The sequence below is a fragment of the Ciconia boyciana genome, chromosome 12, assembly GCF_034638445.1.
Source record: "Ciconia boyciana chromosome 12, ASM3463844v1, whole genome shotgun sequence".
Lineage (NCBI taxonomy): Eukaryota > Metazoa > Chordata > Aves > Ciconiiformes > Ciconiidae > Ciconia > Ciconia boyciana.
This window is the reverse complement of record NC_132945.1, coordinates 20,350,235-20,375,838: the sequence shown is the minus strand read 5'-3', so window position 1 is coordinate 20,375,838 and position 25,604 is coordinate 20,350,235. Positions and strand designations below refer to the sequence as shown.

General features: G+C 38.4%; 1 protein-coding gene across 6 annotated transcripts in view; it reads left to right on the top strand.

The window, feature by feature from the left end:
* ACSL4 (acyl-CoA synthetase long chain family member 4) overlaps positions 1-25,604 on the top strand; it is a 45,574-nt gene that overhangs the window by 4,350 nt on the left and 15,620 nt on the right. Inside the window, exons 1-6 of one of the 6 annotated variants that reach the window (XM_072876841.1) lie at positions 18,396-18,438; positions 20,690-20,758; positions 22,049-22,288; positions 22,594-22,771; positions 24,552-24,661; positions 24,754-24,892. In XM_072876841.1, the coding sequence (XP_072732942.1) occupies positions 22,061-22,288; positions 22,594-22,771; positions 24,552-24,661; positions 24,754-24,892 (655 nt within the window). In that variant the 5' untranslated portion in view covers positions 18,396-18,438; positions 20,690-20,758; positions 22,049-22,060. Of the gene's footprint in view, positions 1-18,390; positions 18,439-20,689; positions 20,759-21,797; positions 22,289-22,593; positions 22,772-24,551; positions 24,662-24,753; positions 24,893-25,604 lie in introns of those variants that run through there. The other 5 variants (XM_072876839.1, XM_072876840.1, XM_072876844.1 and 2 more) reach the window with 5 other exon arrangements.

Here is a 25,604-nt window from a genome sequence, read left to right as displayed (position 1 = left end):
TTGCCAGAATGTCAATTTGTATAATGGATGATTTTTAAAGTTTGTCTATGCAAGTTGCTTATGGGGGAAGTAAGATTGGAGCTGATGCTACCACATCAAAAAGTCAGCATGCATTTTATTTGCTTTGCTTTTGGATTAATAGCTGTGTAATGTGAAGGACATGAGGAATTGTTTCCCTGTTTCTTTGCTTCAGATAGAGCTAAGCACTTGGACTTTCCATTGAAATCAAAGAGTGCTTTTCACCTCAGTAAAGTGTTTGGTAAGGAATCCTAGATATTGAGAAAATACCTTTTTTTCTGTATTTAAATTTTGCATGGTTCTTGTAGTACAGTTATTGCCAAATTGTGCGGCTGGGAGTTCACTGGGCTTCAGGGTGAGATATCTTTATCTCCAAGGTAGAGATAAAGTGATCCACCAATTATCACAGATTTAAGAGTCTTGGATTTAAAGTGATCCAAGGTGGATCCTTGGTTATCACTTTAAATCCGAGACTCGTGAATCTGTTGCACTTGAATACCACTGTTCTTCAGTGAGGACAAAACTGATAAACTAGGGTTTGTATATCGGCGTGACTATTGATTCCCTAGAGTATGTTACTGCTTCATCAGTTGAGCATCTTTTTCTAAAAGCATACTTGTAACTTGCCTCTTAGCCAGTAGATTTATATTTATTTTTTAATTCTTACTATAAATTAATTCGTCTGTCAATAGCAACTGTTAAGTGTCAGAAACCAGAGCAGAAGACCTGCATGCATGTCTGTTTTACTTTAAACTGTGTGATGATGCTGCAGCTCATCTCATGGTTTTTGCTCATCGCTTTTGTTAGTGTGCAGGGAAAATGCCCGTATCTCCATATACGGTTAATTGGGAATGTTTGATAGCATAGGTTTATAATGGCAGTTAGAATATTAATGTATATATCAATTAAAGAAATACCTAAGTGTGCTTGAAAGCCTGTGAAATTAGAAACAGATTGACATGACAAGGACAGACTTCAAATAGCTCATTACATTCCAGTACTTGTACTCTTAAAATTTGTACTAATTAAAGAGACTTTTAAATTATTATTTTAATAACTCTGAAGTGGTATTCTGTTTTAGTTCTCCTTACTATAGAAAATAAGATTGTAAGTGAGTAATACCAAGACAGTTACAGAAATGCTTGTGTTCAGAGGATTTCTTTAAAAAAAATTGTTTAAATTTATAATAAATATATAATTTATTTTTAAAATATCTGTTAATGACATGTTTAGCCCACCTCATTGTGCTTTTGTTCTAGTATAAGCATGGCCAACATGTAAAAAAAATTTTCTTAACATCTAGCTAATGGGTTTTTTTGCAGAATCGTTAGATCTGTACAGCAGACTTTTTTTTTTTGCTATTTTATGATATTGTGCAACTCATTTAAAAGTGAAAATAGTATTAGTACAGTGTACTCTGGTCCATGTTCTACTTAGCTTGGTGCTTTACCTAACTGTGTAGCATTTTAAGTTTAAATAACATTTAATAAATGTGACTTACATTGTAGGGGACACAACAGTAGATTCAAGTAACATGAAAGGATGGTATTTGGTTTTTTTTTCTAAACCACTGTTCTATACATTGTAAGATACAAGAAGTGCATTCTGAACCACATCTTAACCGATGTTTTCCTCTGTATGTGTGGTTACTTGGTTTCAACAACACTTACTGCAGTTAGATGTCTAGTTTTAAAACTGCCTGTTTGTGCGTTTGCTGTGTAACTTTACAGAAGTAACTTAAGTAGCAATAGTTCCTTTAGCTAAGATTCTTACTGAATATTGTTCTTCCACGGCAGTCCACAAGCATACTGTGTGTGCAAGGCTGCCCTCCGTGTGAGCAGTAATGCCCATGTGCACACCAGCATGCGGTTTGGCATCTCTGGGCTACTGCAGTCGGGGTTATCGGGGACTGAGCACTCAAACACCTTCATTTCCATGCTGACATTTTTGACCATGTTGTGGTTTAACCCCAGTCGGCAATTAAGCACCACCCAGCTGCTCGCTCACCCTCCCACCCGGTGGGATGGGGGAGAGAATCGGAAGAGCAAAAATAAGAAAACTTGTGGGTTGAGATAAGAACAGTTTAATAATTGGAACAAAAAAAAAATTGTAATGAGAGGGAAGACAACAAGAGAGCGAGAGAGGAACAAAACCCAGGAGGGGGGAAAAAAAACACACCAAAAAACCCCCCAAACAAAACAAACCAGTGATACAACCGCTCACCACCCATCAACTGACGCCCAGCCAGTCCCCAAGCAGCGATCGCTGCCCCTCGGCCAACGCCCCCAGTTTCTATACTGAGCATGACGCCATATGGTATGGAATAGCCCTTGGGCCAGTTGGGATCAACTATCCTGGCTGTGCCCCCTCCCAGCTTCTTGTGCACCTGGCAGAGCACGGGAAGCTGAAAAGCCCTTGACCAGTGTAAACACCACTTAGCAACAACCAAAACATCAGTGTGTTACCAATATTATTCTCATACTAAAATCCAAAACACAGCACTATACCAGCTACTAGGAAGAAAATTAACTCTGTCCCAGCCGAAACCAGGACAGACCTTTAAACAACACAACTCAAAACAAATGTCAAGCATGCAAGAGCTGCTGCTTATTTCTTAACATACTTCCTCCCATGCCCAAATAGTTGTATGTTTAGCCATGCCTCTGCCCACCAGACACTTCACACTTCTATAACTGTTACACGTTATACACCTTCTACTCAGCTCCATTGTCAGAAATGGAGAGTAGCCCATAAAATAATTGAATAACTGTCCTCCCTGGTAAGTGACCCGTAAGCCTTTTTAAGAGCTTTGTTTGCACAAGTCCTGCTCATAGGAGTAGAAAATATTAGCATAGAGAGGAACTGAATAAATGATAATATTAAGTATGTGATACCGCAAAGAGAAATTCTGTTCAGTGTCGGTAGTTGTTATAAGTGTTTGTTTTGTATTTCCCAATTCAGTTTCTTGGAAAAGAAATATAAAACAAATAAATGGTTTCTGCAGAGCACACATGTGCCCTAAGGCTCTTCTTTCATGGCTGCCAGAAAATGTTTGTTACGCATCACAGTAAGGACAGACTTAACACCTGTATTTGGTTTTCTTTAACAGTCTGCTAGCGCAAGTGAATTTTTCTTACTGCCCCCTAGTTGCACAAATGTTTTTGCAGGCAGAAACACTGCCATACTGATATATCCAATAGCTTTTCCTGTGATTATTTTCCAACTTGCCCATTTCTTGCTGTGGAACCCAAAGGCCCCCAGCTATAGACAGCCATATGGCTGGAGGGGCTGACCCCATGCCTAGTGCAGGCAGCTCCTGAGCAGCGCCTGCTGTAGGCACTGGAGAGAGCCCACTGTTCTTCATTCGATCATATCTCTACCCTCCACAAGTGGACACACCTGTTGACTCCTGTCCTCAAATTTTTTTATGTTAGTCACTCTGCTATAACATATGAACTGTGCTCCTTGGGTCAGGATAACGTGTACTGATGAGCCTGAAACCAAAGTCAACCTCTTGCTGGTCTTTTGAAGAGAAATCTAAAGGTATGCTGTCTTTCTGGAAACTGAGCAACTGAGTTGCTCATTCTACGTCCAGCTTAGTCGGGTCAATAGCAAGCTTCATATATAACAGTATTTGCTAAAATAAGAACTTTCCCAAAATAAAAGGTCATTTATTTTTGTGTTCATGTCATGATTGCTCATCTGGCTGCAAGTCTGATTTGATATTTTAAGTAAGTTACTGTTTTGTAAATTTTATTATGTGTGTTTCTGTAGGAGCCACCTGTACAACTTAAACCAAAAAGTCTGCTGAGAAAGTTGTGTTTAGAGAAACATTAAACTGCGAATAATGAGTATTCATCTGGTGCTCTGCACTGTGGGTTGCTCACACTCGGTGAAATAGGAAGAGCTCACTGTCTGTCAGGTTAAGCGACGGGTGGGCAGGTACTACTAAACGTTTGATCTAACCACACAATGTTACAGCTCACAATTCTGCACGTTTATGGCAGGTGGCACATGCAGCTGAATGAGTCTTTCCACATTTAAATGAGTGCTGCCATCAGCGTCCTGTTGAGTTTGTAGGGTTCAGTGAAGCTAGTGGTAAGATGACAAGGAGCCTGTATTTGTGATACTTGCTGATAAGAGGATGCAAGTATCTTGCTGAAAAAAAAAAAGGCAAATTGATGTAACTGGTCAGATTTACTGAAACACTTCACATTGCCTAAGCAATCTGTCAGGTACTTTGTTGTTTCCTCTCTAGTAGTTATACATGCCATAATTTTTGAAAAGATCTTATTACATTCAGTTTACCTAAAGTACGTGATAAGTAGAATACACAGTGAGTCATTCTCAGTAAATGTTTTGTCTTGGAAGCTAGAGGAGTTGAGCAGCCTATGAAATGTCACTACTTCAAATATGTTCGTTAAGTTTGAGGAGCTGGCAGCGTCACTGCAGGCTGAATGTTGGCTCATAGCAAAACACTAAAAATTTATGAATGAGGGCATTTGTTTCATAGCTTAAACTGTCATCTCAGTAGTCAGCTGCTGTTTCCTATACCATACAGCCACTTTGGATTAGGAAGATTACTAACTCCTGATCTTCAGTAAATAAATTATGCATATTAAAGTAATTTGGAATATATAAAATTAATCTGTAATAAAATTTTAATAAGACATTTCAGTGGTTGGGAATGGGGTTTGGGGTTTTTTTGTTTGTTTTTGCTTTCAATAAAGATAAAAGTAGGTTATTTATCTCGCTACAGCTGGTTGCTTTTTTTCCTAATACTGCACTTCCATAAACACACTAAGCTTGCAAAAGCTGCAGCCAGCACTCACTCACTCTGGCTCCTGGCAAAAGGGAAGGGGCAGACTGGGACAGCAAAAAATGGGTGGAGGCTACTTCCCTCAGCAGTAGCTCTGTTTTATGCTTGTTTAAAGTGCTTACAAAGCTACATTGTAAAGGTGCAAGTAATTCCGTGTCAGCTGGACTAAACCAAGGTTACCGCTTCCTCCCTTACACGGGCACTTGCGTGACTGAACAGAGAGCTACGTCACACAACTGGCTCGACTTAAAAGTTATGTATAGTTGGCTGCCTTGCAAAATTTGCAGCCCAGGGGAACAGTCAGAGTCGGATCACTGCAGGCCAGATTTGGATTGAGGTGGTTGCCGTGAACCTAAACCTGAAGACTCTGATAGACAACCAGCAGGCTTGTTGCACTGTTTTTACTTCTCTGTTGGAGTGTCCATTACACTGACGTCACGTTTATGTCAATTCAATAAAGTAATTTGCTGAAGTTGTGTTATATCCTAAAATAACTTCAAGTACTAACCTCTCTAACCTCTTTTCTGTTCTTAGTATGGCACTTTTTGGTTTTGTTTTGGTTTTTTTGCACAATGAAAAAGTACATACTAAAAGAATCACAATACTATATAGGTAAGGTGTAGTTTTACAACAATATTTTCCATAGCTTTGAATGTTACATAGAAGAGTTGAGGCAGTGAACCTGCAGCTAGTGGTAATGTCAAATAACAGCAAAGTGATATAGCAATAGAAAGGAAAAATGAAAAAGAAGCAAGAGATCCTGGTTTGTGGTGCCTGTGGTGGTTTTGCACCAGACGCAGAAGTATGAAGTGAGGATGGCGTAGTTTCTGTCTGTCCATAGTAGCCCATTAGTTTGTCATTTTGCACATTGCTTTCCATGAAGACAGCTGTATGTACAGCTGATTTATACTGTGTGTTTACACAGTATAATTTAATAGTGAATTGAAGATAGCCTTGGGTTTGTGCGTTTGTTAGATAGATGTGTTTAATTTTCATTATGAAAATGGATTCTCTGTTTATTTCATAAGCATGCAAATAGTTTTGCATTTTCATGAGTTCCTCTGTGCAAACAACTGGGCCAAAAGTGCTTTCATTGTGAAAGGTATCACCACAGGGAAGAGGAACAACTGGAAGGTGAAACTAAGGTTGCTGTTCTTCAGTAAAAAGCAGGGTGAGTAAGTGGAGTTGGAACCGGGATAGGAGCAAGACGATGCCTTAGAAAACCATTGAAGAGCATCCTGCTTGTAGGAGTGTGCTACTTCTTGACGTTTTGGGATTGTCAGTACTTGGTCTGGCTTGTTCATGGATTATACATTGTCCTTGCTGTTCAAGTTCGTATGAGAGACGCTGTATAGGTATTTCAGTATTTCAGTGAAGCTTGGTCTTTCAGGCCTATTTTTCTTGCATGCCTTTAAATAACAATACCTACACAGTGTACACTACAGTTCCATAAAACTTGTCTGAAAAAGAAAGCATACTAAACAGTCTGAGAATTTTAGTCTAATATAACTGAAGATAAAAACTTGTTCTAGCCTTGAGCTGAGTTCAGGTTATTTGAATGCTCAAAGATGGTGTGATGAATGATAATCACATACACTTATTTCTGACCATTCTGTGTAAGACTCTTTCCAGATCCCATTACCTAATGAAGAAGATCAGATGGTGACCAGCCTTATAGTCTTTCTCCCCCCATTCCCCAATGTAAAAATGCTGCAGTTATTCAGGTGTAACCTACACCCACTTAAAAAGTTACTGTTGTTTGGAAAATAATCCTTGTTTAACCTGGACGAAATCAGTCTGAACTGCAGTGTGGAGAAAGAGATGAGCCAGCAGAGGCAGAAGGGTTAACGGAAGGAGGAGCAGGGCTTTGGGGAAACCTTCTCTCTGTTACCTGAATGTGCAGGTCGCTTTCACTGCGGTTGAATCATAATTTCTGGAATATATGCATGAAAATAAGATACAAACATAGCCTGTGTGTATGCTAATACTACTTTATATCTAAAGTATGAGACTTTAGGATGACACCAACTGTTTTAACACTTTTTTCCATCTTTCTGAGTCATGGTCTGTGCCCAGACATTTGATGCAAATGCAAAGGGGTGGGGGGTTGGATCTTATTCTCTGAAAGGCCATAGTCGATAAGGTTTCTGTTGGCTGTTTCTCTAAGGTAATTCATCTGTGTTCCTCAGACAGACAAAACAGTTTAATAAATTTGTTACATATTACCTCTTAGTTTATAAGTTTACCTTTCCTGAAAAAGCTGAAAATGAAAAATATTTCTGTAACTTGGAAAGCATTAAGTAGATTTATCTTTGAGAGGTAAGCTTTGAATACTGGGCTGCTGAAGCCTTAAAATTGAGGCTATTAAAAGTGGTCTAATGTCATAATGCTGGTTTTAACCAAGAGTAGATTTTAAAACTTTTTGTCAGGCACAGTGTTTGGCAGCATGTTGCATCATTCAAGGCACTCAGAACATAGAATTTAGGTGAAAATATAGCACTTGAGAATGATAAAGTAATGAGTTTCTAGTGGCATCCCCTGACCTAAAGTACACGATCAGCCTGTTCCATGTTTTCAGGGAGCAGGTAGTATTTTGCAATTGTACAACTGGTATTGACAACAAACAGCTGACAAAGCTCATATTACCAATCCAGGAAAATGTTGGATTGAAAGGTCTGTTTACATATGTTTATAACCTCAGAGAAGCCTAGAATTTTCACTATTTAATTTTTTTCTTTTTTTGGATTCTTCATGAATTTATCAATCTACTTACCTAGAAACACTTGAATTGCAGTTGCATTAAAGCTATAGAGTGACTTGGGGTTTTTTGTGTGCTAGTGAGCAATAAGATTGACAATAACCAGGGAGTGGGAACTTAAATAACCCTTAGTAAAACCTTCCAACAGGGAACTTTGTCCTACCATCACTATAATGATCAGTCCAGGTACCGATAGAGGTGGAGTGGGGACTGTGTATTTTTAAGTTGAAAATGGAAACATTTTCTGACAATGTTAGCTTTTTGAGTATCACTGCATTTGTTAACAAATTACATTATATATTTTTATTACTAACCATAAATTGCTGCCATGATACACAGTGTCATACTAAGGATTTTTCTGTCCCTTCTTCAGAACAAAACAGTTCCTAAAAATAAGTTGAAGGAATGGTCAACAGCGTCAGTTTCCTCTTCGTGCTTCCTTCAAAATTTGTTAAGTCTAAGACCACTTTACAGTCTGTTTAGTCTAGTGCTGTACAGTTTCTTACTTCTGCAGTTGCTGCTGTGACTCCTGCTTTATTCCTATTAAAGGTGAACCAGTTACCTAAATAGCAAGTCATACCATCAAGCCACTTGAGTTTTAGGTGTGTGGTTTGCTGCAGATAGTCACGCACGCTTTATGTCTTCTGAGCCGGCAGGGCTTGAACAAATTCCTTTTAGGAAGCTGTGTGGCTGTGCAGGCTGTCCTGGCTAGTACGTTTTGCTGAGGGGTAGGACATATTAGCACAGGCACAATCATGTGGTGAGAGGGTTACGCACCTCCTTGGCCAGAGCCGCCTTGCTCTGTGCTGTCTCTGCTTCCAGCTCAGGCTTTCAGCACATGATGCTGTGACCCAATCCTATAAGTATGTCCTCTGCCGTTCTGCAAAAGCTACTCGGATATTTTGGACTAAGAACATCAAAGGCTGCCTGCCTCTGAAACTGCACGCCTGAAACAAGCATGTTGGTGTCTGTAAATAAGAAGTGTGATAAATGTGCGTGCATGTGTATCAGGGGATGGTAAAGTTCAAAACCTCGCTGTTTAAAACTCAGGGGTCTTTTTTTTTTTCCCTTTTTTTTTTAAGCTTCTTTTCTCTAAGAATTGTGCTAGTTTCTACCTTGTTCTCCTGTCTTAGTATGAATATTTATGTTCGAACTATTTTTGCATTGTTTTCCTGTTTTGGTGGTGTTACACTGCTCCGAAGATTGAACAAAATAGTGTTTAGAGCTGTTAAAGCTAACAACTTGAATGTCCACTTTGCTTTATAGGAGAAAATGCACTGAAATTTTCTTGGTCATCTCACTTCCTCTTTGAAGTGCAGATAAAATCAAAGAAGTGTTATGATACAGTAAGTCAGTAAGATTGCTTTCCCTGGTGGAAAGTGCTATCACCAGTATTATCTCCACTGCTGATGGGCAAAATCCCCAACTTCTCTAACTCAATTGGTATTTGCTGCATTAAGTTTTATTATCCATATACAACTCATCCCCAGTCCATACCTCCAGATCTTCCTTATAAAAATTAATACTTGAGTTGCCAAATAATGTTATTAAAAAAAATGTACCCTAAAGATACCTCAGGCTATCCTAAAGCACGTGAAAGTAGCAGAAAGCAAGTTCACTCACAAAAAGTTGAGAGTAAAGTGAGCACAAAGTTGCAGTATGAAGCCCTGTCTTAGGTAAATCTTTATCTGGGAATTCCAGGTGTGGATCTAGAGATGATAGATATCTAGGGATGATAGGTTTCTAGAAATGAATCTAGGTTATGTTTGGCTAGAAAGTGATTGGATAGGTTCACCATGAGCCAAGCAATAAACTGTGCTAAAATTTTGCATTAAGACCACAATAAAATTCAGTTCCTTAAACATACAAAAGACATCATCACTTTTTCACTGGAAAATACTGTGATTGTGCAAAAGATTAAAATATGCTTGCTCCCAATGCTCCTAATTTTTACTGACTTTCAAACCATTTTCCTCTGCAGCTTAGCTAGTTACACAATAAAAATGAAAAATAGAGATGACTCATGCTTGAAATGTCAGGGGCTAGCATCTCAAATGACCATGGGTGGGAACAGTTTTCTTAAACTTGTATTTTTTAAGTGCACACCCAGTCATCTGTGTATCCGAACATCTGCAAGGAGAGAATTTCTTCAAATTGCAAATAAGAAAGCCGAATTCTTTTTGCTTAGTCACAAAAAGGGGAGGAATTTGCATTTGGATGTGAGCTCCTAAGAGAAAAGGGAAAGTGTATTTCCCAACTCTGGTGCTCCTCTTGTTGACTGTCCCCACAGAATTGCGAAAAACCCATGAGAACTTTAGAAAAATCCCTCCCTGGCCCCCAGTACACTTTTCAGTAGCCAAAAGACTGCTAATGCAGTACACGAGGAGGAACATTTACTTCTCTTCTCCCCCCCCCCTTTTTTTTTAAAGTATGTGATTAATTTCACTACCTAAATTATGACCAATGTCTGAGAAGAAAGCAACCTAATGCCACTGATGAGAGACAATGGAGTTTTTGAAAAGCAATAAAGGTAAATATAAAATCGGTGGCAGAATTTCTTGTCAAAATGAAAGCTGAAGAGAGAGTCAGGTTTTCTGAAGTAATACAGAATTATATTTAGAACTTTAGTCTGTTAAATTACACAACAGTCGCTGTTGGCAAGACATTTAAAAAGATGTATATAATCTGTCAGGGTAACTACAGGAAAAGGGAGAAGCTGTTGTAGTCCATTATAGTGTCTGGATGTCAATAGAAGGCAGGAGGTCAACATTACTGGACTTTCTCAATAGAGCATTAAGAGGGATTGTGATGATCTCTGTCATTACGTTGCATGTTTGCCTGCCAGACTGGACTTTCATGCACTTTAACATTTTACTGTTTGAGTCACTCCTTTCACAAAAAGGTTATTACAGAGCAATGCTGCTAGATTTCAGGAAATTTGTAAATAAAGGAAGTAGCTTTTAATGACTGGCTCTCCTGTGCTCATGTTACTGAGCTTTGGTCAGAGGAATCTATTAGCTGAATCCTATTTAAGAAAGAATGATTCAGTGTTTACTTTCTCCTAACTTTTGTTCTTATGTAGTAATAGATTCATGTTACTGTTTTATTTTATATTGGGAAATGCCATTTTACTTTTAAATATTTCTAATGCGTCGTCATAAGAGTACGTACAATTCCTCCTAGGTCATGCTGTGCAGATGTTTGGTAACATGCCAGATTTGAGGCCAGGAAATAAATGTTAATATTTAATCTATGCAGCTAGGGTAATGTCATTAATGAATTTTTGCCTTGTTGAATAAACAGTCATTAACGTTTGTCCAACCCTAATATCATGACTTGACCAGAGTCTGAACTTGAATGCACGTACTCCAGGAATCGGTGAAGCAGTTGTATCCAACAGGCATAAGCATAAATACATTGTCTCTGAGTAAATTTAAAAAATCTTTTACCCAGAGAGATTATTTCCTGTACTCTTTCATCTTTACTTGCAAAATAAAAAGCACCTGATGTCCTAATTTCCTTACATTGTGAAAGGATGTTGTTGAAAGGATTATCATAAGCATAGGATAATAACGTAAGAGGGGAGATGAACACCCTAATTCTTAAACAACCTGTTGTCCATGCAGATGTTCCTCATACTGACAATAAGTTGCAAACAGATAAAAATGAATGCTCAATAGACCCAGGACAGCACCTAGCAATTAGAAGCAAAATATTAGTTACACAAGTTACACTCATACTTTCGATCTGCAGTACCCCCCATCACACGTTCATTAATATTACAGAAATTGGAATATTACACCTGGCTTTTAAGACTGTAAAACACTGATACATCAGTTATTTACTTTTATTGTGCCCTGAAAATGCAGGGAAAACTGAGTTCTTAACTTCTCTGTTAAGAAAACAGCTTCTGTTAAGAAACCCAGCTTCGAGGAAATTCCTGTTTTATGTCAAGTGTGTTCCAATTAGGAGACAGAAGCAAAATCTCGACTATCCATTCATTGCTGAGAGAGATGAAATGGTGGCATAGTTTAAGAAGTTACCTGAAAGAAGTAACTGTGTGAGTGTTACTAGTCCCTTTCGATGCAAAGTAAAACTGCTCGACTTAAAACACCACAGAACATTTTGCCAGTTTTCAGATGCCTATATTCCACACAGAAGAAATGGAGGGAATGTCTTCACATTCAGTGTGAAGTCTCACTTGTGCTTTTGCATTGGTTCTCCCTTTTCTAGCTGAACTGTCTTTCTTCTGGCCTGCAATCAGTATCTTCAATCACATTTTCAAGTTAGAATCACCCTTAAAAATGAAAATTTCAAACATAATCTGGTTATAAAAATTACATTGAAATGCTTCTTTGTAGTTATGTATTATGCACAAACAGTCCATGATACAGACCTATACAGAATAGTCTGGATATTCAGTAATCTTTTTTTATTTTATTTTTTTAATTTAACCTGCTTCATTTCTAATGCTTAAAAATAAAACAAAGATAAAGAGGGGAATTGATCTCCAGTCTGTAGTTTCAAACTGATACAGTATAGGTGAATGCAAAGATCTTCCGTTGTAATATGCTCCAAAACAGTAGGTGCAATAACAGGCTTTGGAATTTATCTGAAGTTGCCTAAAATAAGAGAATTTTTTCAAAAAGCTTGATGTCTGTACTCAAGGGAGGCATGATTTTCATGTGGGGAAGCAAGTGACAAACTTTTTTTTGTAATGTATGGAACTGGTTTTAGTATAAATTGTATGTATTAGGGGATTATTTGACTTTGGGTATCAAATTTCTCAAGGACAGTGTTTGCAGGCAAGAAAAACGTTATGGAAGATGTGGCAAATAGGCTTTATATTTGTAGGTCTTAAACTGATTTGATCTTCTAGACTGTATAATGCAACAATCTTAGAGGCCACTACTTTTGTGTTTTTGCAGAGCAGTTTACTACTGTGAAAGAAGCAGAAAATTAAAAGATGATGATAACTTAAATCTCACTAGTTGGATCATCAGAACCACGTAATCACAACCTTTCCATTGCAAAATGATTGTATAGCTAAACACAGAACTAGTCAGTCTATCCATTTTGTATTACATAAGGGAAGGCGGAGAGTATAAATTGTTATCTGACTGTTTACGTAGCTTTTGCTGGAGAACCTCCATGGCCACACATCCTCTAAAGTTTGTCCTTGATCCTGCTGCTTGCCTTTTCATGTGCTTGTTTTAAAAAGTTGGGTGGAAACAGTACAATTGCATATCTCTGCTGTTGAAACATCAGAGTAAGAGTAACATTTGCCATAATGCCTGATGAGATTGGGGCATATGTTGAGGGGATCAGGCTGAAAGACTTCTTTATTAGTATAGAATATGCATTTTCCTTTTTAATTTTTGCGCCCTGTGGTCAAAACATATTTTGTAGATGTTGGAGGAGTTTTGAGGTAATATCAGTGTTTTTCAGTTGCAGATTTTCTCCTTTTCCATCCTCTTCTGAAATACCGTCTGTCCAAGCCACCAGTCCTTACCATGTTCATTAACTAAAATGCCAATGAAACAAAAGGATGCCTCTCACTTACTTCCTTTACCACAAAAAAGTGTTGAAGCAGCTGAGTTTGCTATTAGTTATAGTGACTGCTAGCATTCACAATACTGTAGCATAAACTGGATTGACTTGAAACCTTGCATGCCCTAGGCTTTTGATCAGATCACAGCATAACCAGTACAGATTGAGTACGGGCTTGTGAGAGAGGAAGCGCTGGAGTGAATGAGCCTCAGGTACTTACAGTGCAGATTCTGGGTAGAATTTAATGAGGCAAAGGTAGCAGAGGTGGGTCTTAGACATACTTTTGCAATTCAGTGGCCAGTTTTCAGTTGTGGAGTCTTGCCTTGGCCTTTTAAGTTTTCTGCCTTTGGGGCGCACAAACAGCTCTTGCCCTTTCACCAAATATTTACTTGCCCTTATGTTACAAGATTAGGAGAGAGAGTTTCACACCAGTCTGTTAGATAATTGAGAAACACGGGGTAAGCGTGGCTGGTCTGGTTTCCATTACAATAGTTGTTGCAGCAATAGATGTATGACACTTGACACTTGCAAATTGATGTTTTGGTTTTTTTCCTGATTGACATTAAGTGCATATATGTTCTGAGGTAGTAAAACAGAATTAGTGAATATAAAGGACAACAATAATATTTTTCTTGAAACAAACAAAAAAATCTGATCTTTGTTTAGGAGTAAAACATTGTATTAACTACTTTTTCTTTTTAAGCAGCAGTTAAGAGAAACAAGATTTCCTAATACTACTTGTGTTTTTGCTATTTCAGATAAAATGTATATATTTAAACAGGGACCCTCGACTTATATCAGGGTCCGCTATATCTGACTTCCCCTCTCCCTGTTTGCTGGGACATAGGTACTAGTAGTTATGCTGCACGGACGTAGTAAGAGCTCTTGAAAATTCTCAGGCTTTGAGCTGCTATTGCATTGATAGAGCACAGAAGTACTTCTGAAACCTGCTGGCATCTGATTAGATTACCTCTGGAGTTTTCATTGCCCTTTGACGTACAAAATTGTGTAAGAGGAAAATATGTAGAAATCTGCCTGTGAGAAAGGAACAAAAATCAGACCTCGTGTACTTTTTTCTACCATGAGTAACTTGCATTAATATTGGCAGAGTTTGTTTTCGTAAAACCACTGACATAACGTAAAAACTGAATCATTTCCCTTAGTTTTTCTTCTTTCAATCTTTCTAACCCCCAAAAAGTTGTAATTAGTCACAAGATTTTTCTAACTTACTGCCATTTAATCACAGTCTCATCTGTAGAAATGTTCTCTCATTCTTGTGTGTGACAGGTATAAATCTGGAAAATCAAAATTTGTAGAGAGCCTGGTAGTATGCACTCATTTGTTTATTGTGTTTAAGCTTGCTGCATCTTCCTGGCAATGTGATATTTTTCAGTCTTTCTGTAATTTCTTTTTGAAATCCTAGCCTCTTTCAGTTCTAGTACTGGAACGAATCCATGACTACTAGGTATTGACTAAATTCCCTTCCAAAAACTGACTGTAACTAATAACCCACGTACTACTTTAGGTCAACTCACTGTGTTTTCACGGTGTAGAACTACCTTTCCACTTATAAATTAGGAATGTTTACTGTGGTTTCCAAAATGTTTAGATCTGCCTGAATGCTAGAGAAATTCCGGAAATAGTTGTTATTTACTCGTATTGGATTGTTTTGGAAGGTTTCAGAACTTCCTGAAAGGAGTCAACCCTGAGTACTGATGCTAAAGCCAGAATTGTGTCTCCATTTGAAGCTGGCAAGAGCTCAGTTGCAGGTGAACCAGGACTTCCTCCAGTGTTGTTTTTAAACTAAACGTCTTGCTCTGCAGATTCCAGGTTTTCTTCACAAACTAGAATACTACCCTTTTCCTGTCTAATGTCATCTTCTGTACTTCTGGGAGACTTTCCTAACACAACGAAAAAGCATTTTAAAAGTTGCAATTAATGTTTGAAGTAGATTGAAAAAGAAGTATGTTTTCTTGTAACCATGCTATCACATAGTAACTTGGATCCCTGGCAAACTTTTTAACACAAGAGGAAGGACAATAAACACTTATTCATATACTTTCAATATTAAACCTTTACAGTGTTTTGGACTTGGGCTAATTAAAGCCTTTCCTAGCGAAGATAATAATTTGCTGCCTTATTAAAATTAAACTGCATAGGATAAAATTTCTAGCCACAGGTACTTCTTTAGGTTTGGAGTTACACCTAGAAATTCTAGTTGTGTGTGCAAATGCTGGATAAGTTCATTTTGTTCTGTTTGAATAGTTAAGAGAAGATTAGGGCATTTCTTCCTCTGTGAATAGTTGCTTCCAGAGGCATAAGCCCTCTCCCTGTTCCCCACATGCACCTGTGCTCTTACTTAGTCTCATAAGCTTTTGTGGCTATTTAAAGAGTGTTTTTCTATATTAAAAAAAAAGTAGTTGCCATTTGTTTCCTAGATTTTCAGTTAAATTAATGAAAAATTAGAGAGGAGTGTCTCTTCTGTTCCAGAACCTGTGCTCTGATTTCAGACTTTGTTCTGTGGCCCTGGCTGCAGGACAAGAATAGTGTGTTGCCTATTATCTCATCCTGCCAGAAGGATGGGATGTCATCCAGAGGGACCTGGACAAGCTGGAGAAGTGGGCCTGTGTGAACCTCATGAGGTTCAACAAGGCCACGTGCAGGGTCCTGCACCCGGGTTGGGGCAAGCCCTGGTATCAATAGAGGCTGGGGGATGAAGGGATTGAGAGCAGCCCTGTGGAGAAGGACTTTGGGGTACTGGTGGATGAAAAGCTGGACATGAGCCAACAATGTGCGCTCGCAGCCCAGAAGGCCAACTGTATCCTGGGCTGCATCAAAAGCAGCGTGGCCAGCAGGTCGAGGGAGGGGATTCTGCCCCTCTACTCTGCTCTGGTGAGACCCCACCTGCAGTTCTGCATCCAGCTCTGGGGCCCCCAGCACAGGAAAGACATGGACCTGTTGGAGCGGGTCCAGAGGAGGGCCATGAAAATCATCCGAGGGCTGGAGCACCTCTCCTACGAGGACAGGCTGAGAGAGTTGGGGTTGTTCAGCCTGGAGAAGAGAAGGCTCCAGGGAGACCTCATAGCAGCCTGCCAGTACTTAAAGGGGGCATATAGGAAAGATGGGGCCAGACTTTTTAGCAAGGCCTGTTGTGACAGGACAAGGAGCAGTGGTTTTAAACTAAGGGAAGGCAGATTTAGATGATTTAAGATAGAATTTTTTTACAATGAGGGTGGTGAAGCACTGGCCCAGGTTGCCCAGAGAGGTGGTTGATGCCCCATCCCTGGGAACATTCAAGGTCAGGTTGGACGGGGCTCTGAGCAACCTGATCTGGTTGGAGATGTCCCTGCTCTTGCAGGGGTTGGACTAGATGGCCTTTAAAGGTCCCTCCCAACCCAAAGCATTCTATGATTCTATGATCTGTCTCTGAAGCTTTTAATTGAGGATATCAAAGTCAGATAATACTCAAAGAACACCTCTTCCATCTGTGGCAGTCCGTAAAATACAGTGTCAGTGCTTGTGTGAGCATTCACATTGGTTATTTGTTTTCTATAGTAAGCTTGGACTATAGAATTTTTGTAAACACCCAGCATATAACAGTAATAAGGCAAATATTACCGCATGAGTGAGGTTTCTAATATGAACACTGTAACATGTCATTGCAAATGATAAATGAACTCTTGTCTCGAGAGGTACCATTTCAAAATTGCTAGAAGCTTCTTCACTTGAGGAAGATCCTTTGGAGATGCTGAAAATGCAGCTATCTAGGAGAGAAACTACATCTATTTTTGTTTGGTTTGGTTTTTTTCTTAGACTGTAGTCATGCCTGATGCACATTGATTGCTGTTGCTGGGAACGTGCGTTTCTATCAAGAACTGGAAGCCCTGCTGTTTCCAAAATAGATAGATACGCATCTAAATAGGCTAGTTACACTGCACAATTAAGACAAATAATGAACTTTGTAAGTCAATATAAAAAATTACATATCCTAACTATTCTAGTATTACGTAACAGATTTGTTTTCACACAGTGAAATTTTTCATGTGAGTGCTGCATTTTCTTTTATTTGTGAGGAAAGAGGAAGTTTCCTGAGAACATAACTGTTACACTTTTCTAATATGTAGTTGGCTCACCTTGAAGGTGTCCTTGATGGTGCATCGATGTGAACACTGCAGCTCATCCTTTCTCTTAAAGTCTAATTAAACTTAAATAAGAGATTGAAGGCATAAAGTGTAATTTGAATAGCTAAGTTTGGCTCCTAACCAACCGGAATTGGTATGGAGGTACTTTTGCAAGTTCAGTATGTCAGTCTGTTGCGCATTATATTTAAAATGTGATAAATAGTTGTTCGGCATGAGTTTGGCATGGTCCTGTTATGGATCAAAATCTTATACAGCCACATGCAAGTGCCAGTAACACTAAAAACATTATTGCACCTCTTACTTATTTCCTATTTCAAGAGAAAATGTTTGTAGGAGAATTTCGTGAGGGATGTTTAACACAGTTTCAGCCCATAAAAACTGGTACCTTGGTTGAAATCTTAGACTCATGGGGAAGGGTAATAAAATATAACTAGGTTAAACATCAGTTAAAAGCTTTCTGTATATAAAACCAAGTAGCCCAAGAGAACGATTATGCAGTAGACTTTCTGAAGCCATATCTGTATAGTTACATATAGGCATCTTTTTTTTTCAGTGGTCATGGGACCAGTGAAGCCTTGCTGCCTACATAACCATGCTTGTGTTCTGTAAACTCTCCTCTTGCCTCAGTACCCAAACTCTACTTCATGTTCCTTATGACTCTTGGGCAGCGTATGCTACGGATAGTCAATATTTCTCCTGATACTCATCCATCAAGAATGATGAAGGTCTTGTTGCTTCTTCCCCGAGACAGAAAAACGGACCATATGGAACCTGAAAGTCTCTTTCTTGCCTTTTTTTTTTTTCTTTTAGTTAAGCTTCTGTTCATAGCTTTCTTCAGAACATGTTTAAAGAGAGGGGAGTCCCATGAAAATTACATTCCTTTGGGGTAGCTTCGTCTTTATCCGTACACTGTAGTTTGCAAGCTTAGTCTTTTCCAGTAGTATCACTGCTCTCCTCTTGTATGGGTAGTGTGTGCCACCTTTGTCTAAATAGGCTGTTCTTCTTCGGGAGCATTAGGGTAGGAATTCTAAAGATTCCTCCTTTCTGCAAGGCAAAAAAAAATCCCAACCTCTAATACTTTCTTTTTTTCTGTTTTAATATAGATCTAATCGACACTGAAAAAAACCTCTGCCATCACTGTCAGGTACCTTGTAAGTATACCTCTGTGTGTGTGTCTGTGTCTGTGTGTCAGTTTTTATATGAATATGTTCAAAGGAAAAAGCCAAGTTTGTCTTTTGGGGACTTACTAAGTTTTTCCAACTGATGTCTATTAAGAATTACAAGTGATTTTTGTCAAAATAGAAACATTTGAAATTACCACAAATGTGTACAAATGAGCTAAGTTATCTGTTTTTATCAACACTTTTACAAGCATTTCAAATGAATCTGAAATTTCAAAATGAAAGAAATGCGACCTTTAACTTCTGCTAATGTGAACATTAGCATAACTGGCTGCAAGTGTACGAAGCGTGTTTGTACATGCACTTAAAATTCAAATACTAAAAGTGATTTCAACAGGGTGCCAGTTTTAGGACAAAACAAACATTCTTTCTCATTAAGACCTTTTTATCATTGCTTTATTATTTCAGGCAGTATTTTGAATATTCTGATGAGGTTTTTTAGCATGTTAGAAAGTTGTTCCAGTAAACTGTAAAAGTTCTTAAGTTAGTGTTCAACACTGACTTGAGCTTTGTTGCTTAGTCGGCTTGAAGATCATCTCACAGATGAAACCACACCTTTCGTGTGTGTAGAAAGGACTATTAGATGACAGCAGTAGGATATAATTTTTAAAATACAATCTTCTCTTCACACATAGTCTTACAATCCATTCTGCAACCTAGTTCAGTTTTAAAGACTTGGTATTGATAATCAGTAATAAAATGTGAATTGGATATTGTGAAATACCTGTTTAAATCATGACATATTGTTATATCATGTTATAATTCATTGTGTTATTTGCATCTCATCAGTGCTTAGATGACAAGAGGAGTAGGTCCCCATCATTTTAGATATGGTAAAAAAAGGGACAGCTCTTACCCCAGAGACTTCAGTTCAATTCACTATTGCCCAGATGCAATAAGAAAGAGTGGAAAATAGTACTGGAAAGATGAGATAATTGCAATAAGTATATATTAATAGATACCAATAGTCAATATAGATTTAATTAGAAAGTAGTAAGCAAATCAATGTGTGAAAATATGATTTTTCAGTTCTTTGTATCTGTTGTAATAATATGTACACAGAAAATACTGTGAAAATTTTGTGGTTTTTCAGTGTTACACAAGCTGCTAAATAGCTTAAATATAATTTATAAAATTAATGTACAGGAGAGTAAATTGAACAGAAAAGTTAAAGTAAATGTCTTTTTATAGCATTGTCAGTCCAGAACATTGGCTAAAGAATTTAAGTAAATATGAGCCCATTCCTCTCCTCCCTTTCTAAATTAGTCACTTCTTGATTATTAGCGAGTAGTTTTTTACCTGTAGGACTACTTCTGAAAAAGCTACTCCTCAGCCTGAATAAAAGCTGTAGAACTGTCTCGTTATATTAAATTGTTTGCATTAGTCCAACAAGTCTGCTTTTTATCCAAGTCCTTGTGGCTCGTCATACGCTTTTTGTTGGAAGGTGAAGAGCACTGAGAGTTCTCCATGGGGTTTCTTTTAACATGTAGCGTTGTGTCTAATCATGGGCGTGCGCTGAAGTTTTCTTACTGTAGTCTTAGTGCTGTGGCTGGTGTTTGCATTAAATACAAGCTCAACTGCTGCTTTTGGAGCACTGAATTAACTGGAATGAAAATATTATACAGGATTTGTAATATAAACCAGTAAACCTTCATTTTAGAGAACTGGAGCTTAGGGAAGTAAAATTATCTCTCTTCTGCTGAGTTTGACTGTTTGCTGAGCAGTTGATGATGATGAGGTTAACTAGAGCAGAATAAGCATATACGTTTTGAAAAGAATGTAGCGTTCACTTTTTATAAAAAGAAATATTCAGCATACTTGTTTTCTGAACAAGTCTGAGCTTAGTTTACTACATTATACTGTCCTTCAATAGTAATTTTATTCTATAGATTAATTAAAAAAATTAACGTGGTGATCATGTTATTTTAAGTATCTGCAGATCTCTTAATCTTACATTACATTAAATGCTGTTGATATTGGCTACAACGCAACTGCAGATTTTTGATTTTTTAATTAAAAAACCCAACAACCTGTTAATCGATTTCTGCTATGCTGTTAATAGCAGTTGTTCTGTTTAACCTGAAATGTTAATTGTAGCCTCCCTCATCACCCAAGGGTAGCAAATATGGTAATAAAGGTACATTTTGAGGTGTGCCCACGTTCTTCTAATTCTTGATGGAGCCCTGAAAATTTCCCTGTTCTCGTCCATTCTGTTTATCAGACTCTGTCCATGAAAGACCGGGCTTTGCCATAAGCTAGTCAGCGTTACTCACTCCCCTATGAGTCTGAGGTACGGCTCTTTTGTTAGCACACCTTTGCCTTTTATTTTTCCTGCTGTGTGCACTGTTCATGATGTGTTTGCATGCCATCCAGATGAAGATAAGAACCTCTATCTTCTACGTGCCAGTGCAGGCTAGTTACAGACCAGTGGGCTAGCCACAGCTGTGGTTTGCTGTGATGCTGTTGTTTTTCTCCCACTCACCTTTGGTCTTTATTCAGGCCCAGTTCTCCTTAATGAGGAAAGATTTCTGACATGCAGACAAAATCTTGCCAAATTGTGCTTTATTTTAAATTGGATTAAATCGGTCAAATTGGATTCCATTTTCCATACCTGGAGTTCTGAAATGCATATATTGCGGTAGTTTTTGGACAGGGGAAAGCAAATCTGTGTAATCCCTTTCCCCAGAGTCTGACAGTCATAAAAGAAAAGTAATAGATTAAAAATTCAGTTGCTGGGACAAAGTTAATCAAGCAGTTTTGGAATGTTATATAGTTTTTGGATTACAACATGTTGACTTTAGAGGACTCTGTATCAAGAAACATTTTAATCTGAATGTAAGTTGATGTAATATTCTGAAAAGCAGTAAAGAAACCTGCTGTATCTTTTCTCTGTAGTACAAATATTTAGGGGGAAAACAACTGTTGGCCTTTCCCATTATTACGCAATTGTAGCATTACTCAAGTAGCTTAAACACAACATCATGATGCGAAGCACAGGCTTCATCTCAATGGCCCTGAACTATTCAGAGATAGTGGGGAAAAGTCTTTGAAAAGTAAATATTTGTGGATGCAACAAACAAGTATGGAAAAGAATCATCCTCTTTCAGCTTCAGAGCAGTACACTGCTGTATCATGCAGTGTGCATGCCTCTTAAATCAGTTACTTCAGTCTCCTTTGTCTTGATGCATTTGAAGTGAACTCTTAGAAGGACTAAAACTGACGGACTGACTGTAATATTACTAATCTAATTCTTTTTTCTTTTTTTTTCCTGCTCTCTGCTTGGCTCTGGTCTTCACCCACAGGTGTCCACTGTTGGCTCTCAAAGGTTACTAAAATTTTAGCAGCTGCTCTGAAACAGAACAACCTAAGCTTCACTTACTGTTGCTTCTTCCTGCACCATACTGCACTGCTGCTTTGCTCTTGCCTGCTTCAGAACACAATAAGGGATTTTCTTTTTTAAATACGTGCAATGAAAGTTAGGCTAGAAGTACGTGCCATTCTCTTGCTGCCTGTGTACTTGTTAATATCCATGTACAGTATGCTTGTATTTATTCCATGGTATTTTCTTACCAATGCTAAGAAGAAAAAGGCTATGGCAAAACGTTTAAAAGCTAAACCCATCTCGGACAAACCTGGAAGCCCCTACCGTTCTGTCACTCATCTTGACTCGCTAGCAAACATAAACATTCCTGGAGCAGACACATTGGACAAGCTGTTTGACCATGCTTTAGCAAAGTTTGGGAAGAAGGACTGTCTTGGGACCAGAGAAATACTGAGTGAAGAAAATGAAATGCAACCAAATGGGAAAGTGTTCAAAAAGGTAAAACTTACAATTTTGTATTTAATTCTGGTTTGGTTTTGAGCTGCTTTGCATCTTGCCTCAACAATGGAGGTCTCCTAAGACGTAGTCTTTAGTCATCATCTGATGATATAAAACATCCGTTTTATAGTAGTTAAGGAATAACAGGATGCACTATTTATTCTACTTCAAGAAAAATGAAAGCAATTTTTTTTCTTTTAATGAACGGCAGTGTGTGTGCTTATGGTGTTATATACCAACTAACATCAGCTTGTAGAGCTTGTCTGTGCTTCATGTCATCACAATTTTTTTTTTCTCCTCACCAGTTAATTTTAGGAACTTACAGATGGTTATCCTATGAAGAAGTAAACGAGAAAGTGAATCGCTTGGGGCGTGGACTGACTGCCCTGGGACTAACCCCAAAGAGTACTGTTGTCATATTCTGTGAGACCCGAGCAGAATGGATGATTGCAGCTCTCACCTGCTTCAAGTACAATTTCCCTCGTGAGTGCTGAACTTGTTTACTTCTAATGAATGTATTTTAGAACCATTTCTCAGCACTGGTTTGGCTGTTAAGTATTTTGAATCTGCCAATCCTATCATTGATGGTAGAAGAATTTCATACACTTACTCTGCCTATGGTCTGATTGTTAGAAGTTTCCAGTCTATTCTATGCATTGCAGAGATCCCTAAAATTAACTTGCTCATACTTATGAGACTGTTTGATTTTTCTGATTTTATTGTAGTAATGTTCTAGATGTTAGAATGACAGAACAGTACAGTTACTATTTGGGCGTTTTTTAAAATACTCTGAAGATGTCAGTAGTTGCATTTCTCCCCCCAAAATGTGGAATGTGTTGATAGTATTTTCTGTTTGTGTCCTGACTTACGCATCCGAAACATGAAATGGTTATTAGAAAAGAATGGTCATCAAAATCATATGCTAGTCTGAGGGTTTTTTGGTGACATTAAGCTGCTCAAGTTAATTACAATTTTTTTTTCTTAATTTTATTTAAGCTGTCAAAAATCTCTAATCTGACTTAATGCATACAAACTTCTCGGTGAAGTGGCAAAGGTTACTGTGCACTCACATGCCCAGTCTGCATACAACACACTATGACCCATAGCTTATTTTTGTTGTCGCCATATGTTTTTGCTTGCACTAGGCTACCTCTTTTTCTTCCAGCATTAGTAGTAGGTGACTGTGTGAGGAGACGGTCATACAGTAGAGTACGCAGAGAGGCTGTTAAAGGGCAATAATGGAAGAGCTGACATTGCTATTGAAGTAGGAGAGGATCGTTAATTCGGTCTTGATCCTCATGCTTTGAGAGGCAGGAGGAATCAGCTATATAACATTACTCTCTTTTTATCCCTTCCACATGAACTCTGTTTCACAGGAATACCAAATTCCTTTAATGATCTTTGGAGGTTAGAGTTTGAGATGGCAGACAATATTAAAGGAAGGTATTTTTTTCAATAGAGAGACAATGGGAAGAGGTGAACTCCCTGGTGCCTGTGAGACACTTAATGGCATCACTGTAGCCGGTCAGGGTTAAAGATAGTATAGCAACATGAAAAACAGTCTGATTCCTTAGTCTGATTCTCTGCCTTGCCCCCATCAGTAATTTCACAGGAGCAAGGTAGCTGACACTGCAGAAAGAGGTGCTTGTAGAAGTGCATGGCTTTAGGCCATGACTGGTGTCCTGTGATGTTTAGAGTGTCACCTCTCCCCTTGAGTTCTGCTTGCAAAGAGCTCAGGGGCAGAACACATGTTCTCAGTTGCTTACTGTGTGATTGCTTAGTGCATTATTGTTGGGTTTTGGTGGAGCTCTTTGTTTTGATGAGTTCTCTTCTTCTATAGAATAGAATATTTCAGTTGGAGGGGACATACAACAATCATCTAGTCCAACGACCTGAGCACTTCAGGACTGACCAAAAGTTAAAGCATGTTATTAAGGGCATTGCCCAAATGCCTCAAACACTGACAGGCTTGGGGCACCACCTCTCTAGGAAGCCTGTTCCAGTGTTTGACCACCCTCTCAGTGAAGAAATGCTTCCTATACAACTGTCCTCCTCCTTTCAGAGGTCTCTTGTGGCATAAAATTCTGATGTGGAAAAAGTAAAAGCTGTTTGGTTTCCAAATTAGAAAATTCCCCATTGAGCTAATTTTATGCCCCTGCCCCCTCCTCCTGCAATGCCTTCCAGTGAGCTAAAGCAAGAGCTTTTGCATTTAGTATTACTTTAACATTTATTTCATGTTCTCTCTCTCTCCTTACGGTAACAGTTGTCACATTGTATGCCACCCTGGGTGAAGAGGCAGTAACCTATGGTCTCAACGAGTGTGAAGCATCATACCTGGTCACTAGCACAGAACTTCTTGAGAGCAAACTTAAGGTAATTTGGTACCAACTTCACCTGCTTACAAGCAACCCTATAATAATTTTTACAGGGCAGTCAGTACTAAAAATTTCATTTCTCTTCTATAGACTGCATTGCCACAAGTCTCCTGTCTTAAACATATCATTTATGTGGACAAGAAGACTATCAATAAATCAGAATATCCTGATAATGTGGAGATTCACAGTATGCAGACAGTAGAAGAGCTGGGAGCCAAACCAGAAAACTGTAAGTGAATCATTTCACAGAGAACTAATCAAGCAATGTTAACAGTGAAATCAGACCTAGGTCTAAGAGGGATGTGTAGCAGAAAAAAACCCACCCATGCAGGGCTCTAACACAAAGGCAGTGGCAGATTGCCAGTTCATCCTCTGGCTTCCTTTAAATAAACAGGAAATTTGTTCCATCTCTATTTGTTGTCCTGCACTTTTGTTCAAGTATCAGGTATTTCAGGATAAAACTTTATTTTTAACTTCTGAACCATAACCAGAACAATTTAATTTTGAGACTCTACCTTTGTTGTAGGAAGTGACATAGAATCCAGTGCAGCGTTCCATTTTCTGCTACTCTTACCTTGTATTCATCTTATTTTCACTATTTTTCCTAAGAAAAGAGGAGAAAGCACTTGAGGCTTTTTTTTGCTTGTTGGTTTGGAAATGTCTTTTTTCTTAACCAATCTGTAGCTAAAAAGCACCTCAGGCTAGAGGAATAACCATGACATCCCTTGCTACATTGAGCAGCAGGAGTGACTGTAAACATCTGCTTTAAGGAAGGAAAAAAAACAACCTTGATCATCTCTTTTCCTTAAATCAGCAGCCTGTGCTTAGCCAGATCTCCTCTCTCTTGAATAAAAGAGATGATAAACTGGCAAAGGAGCTTTTTGCAGGGAAGCACATATTCATTACAACTGCTTATCTGTGATCAGCTTAAGGTATGGATA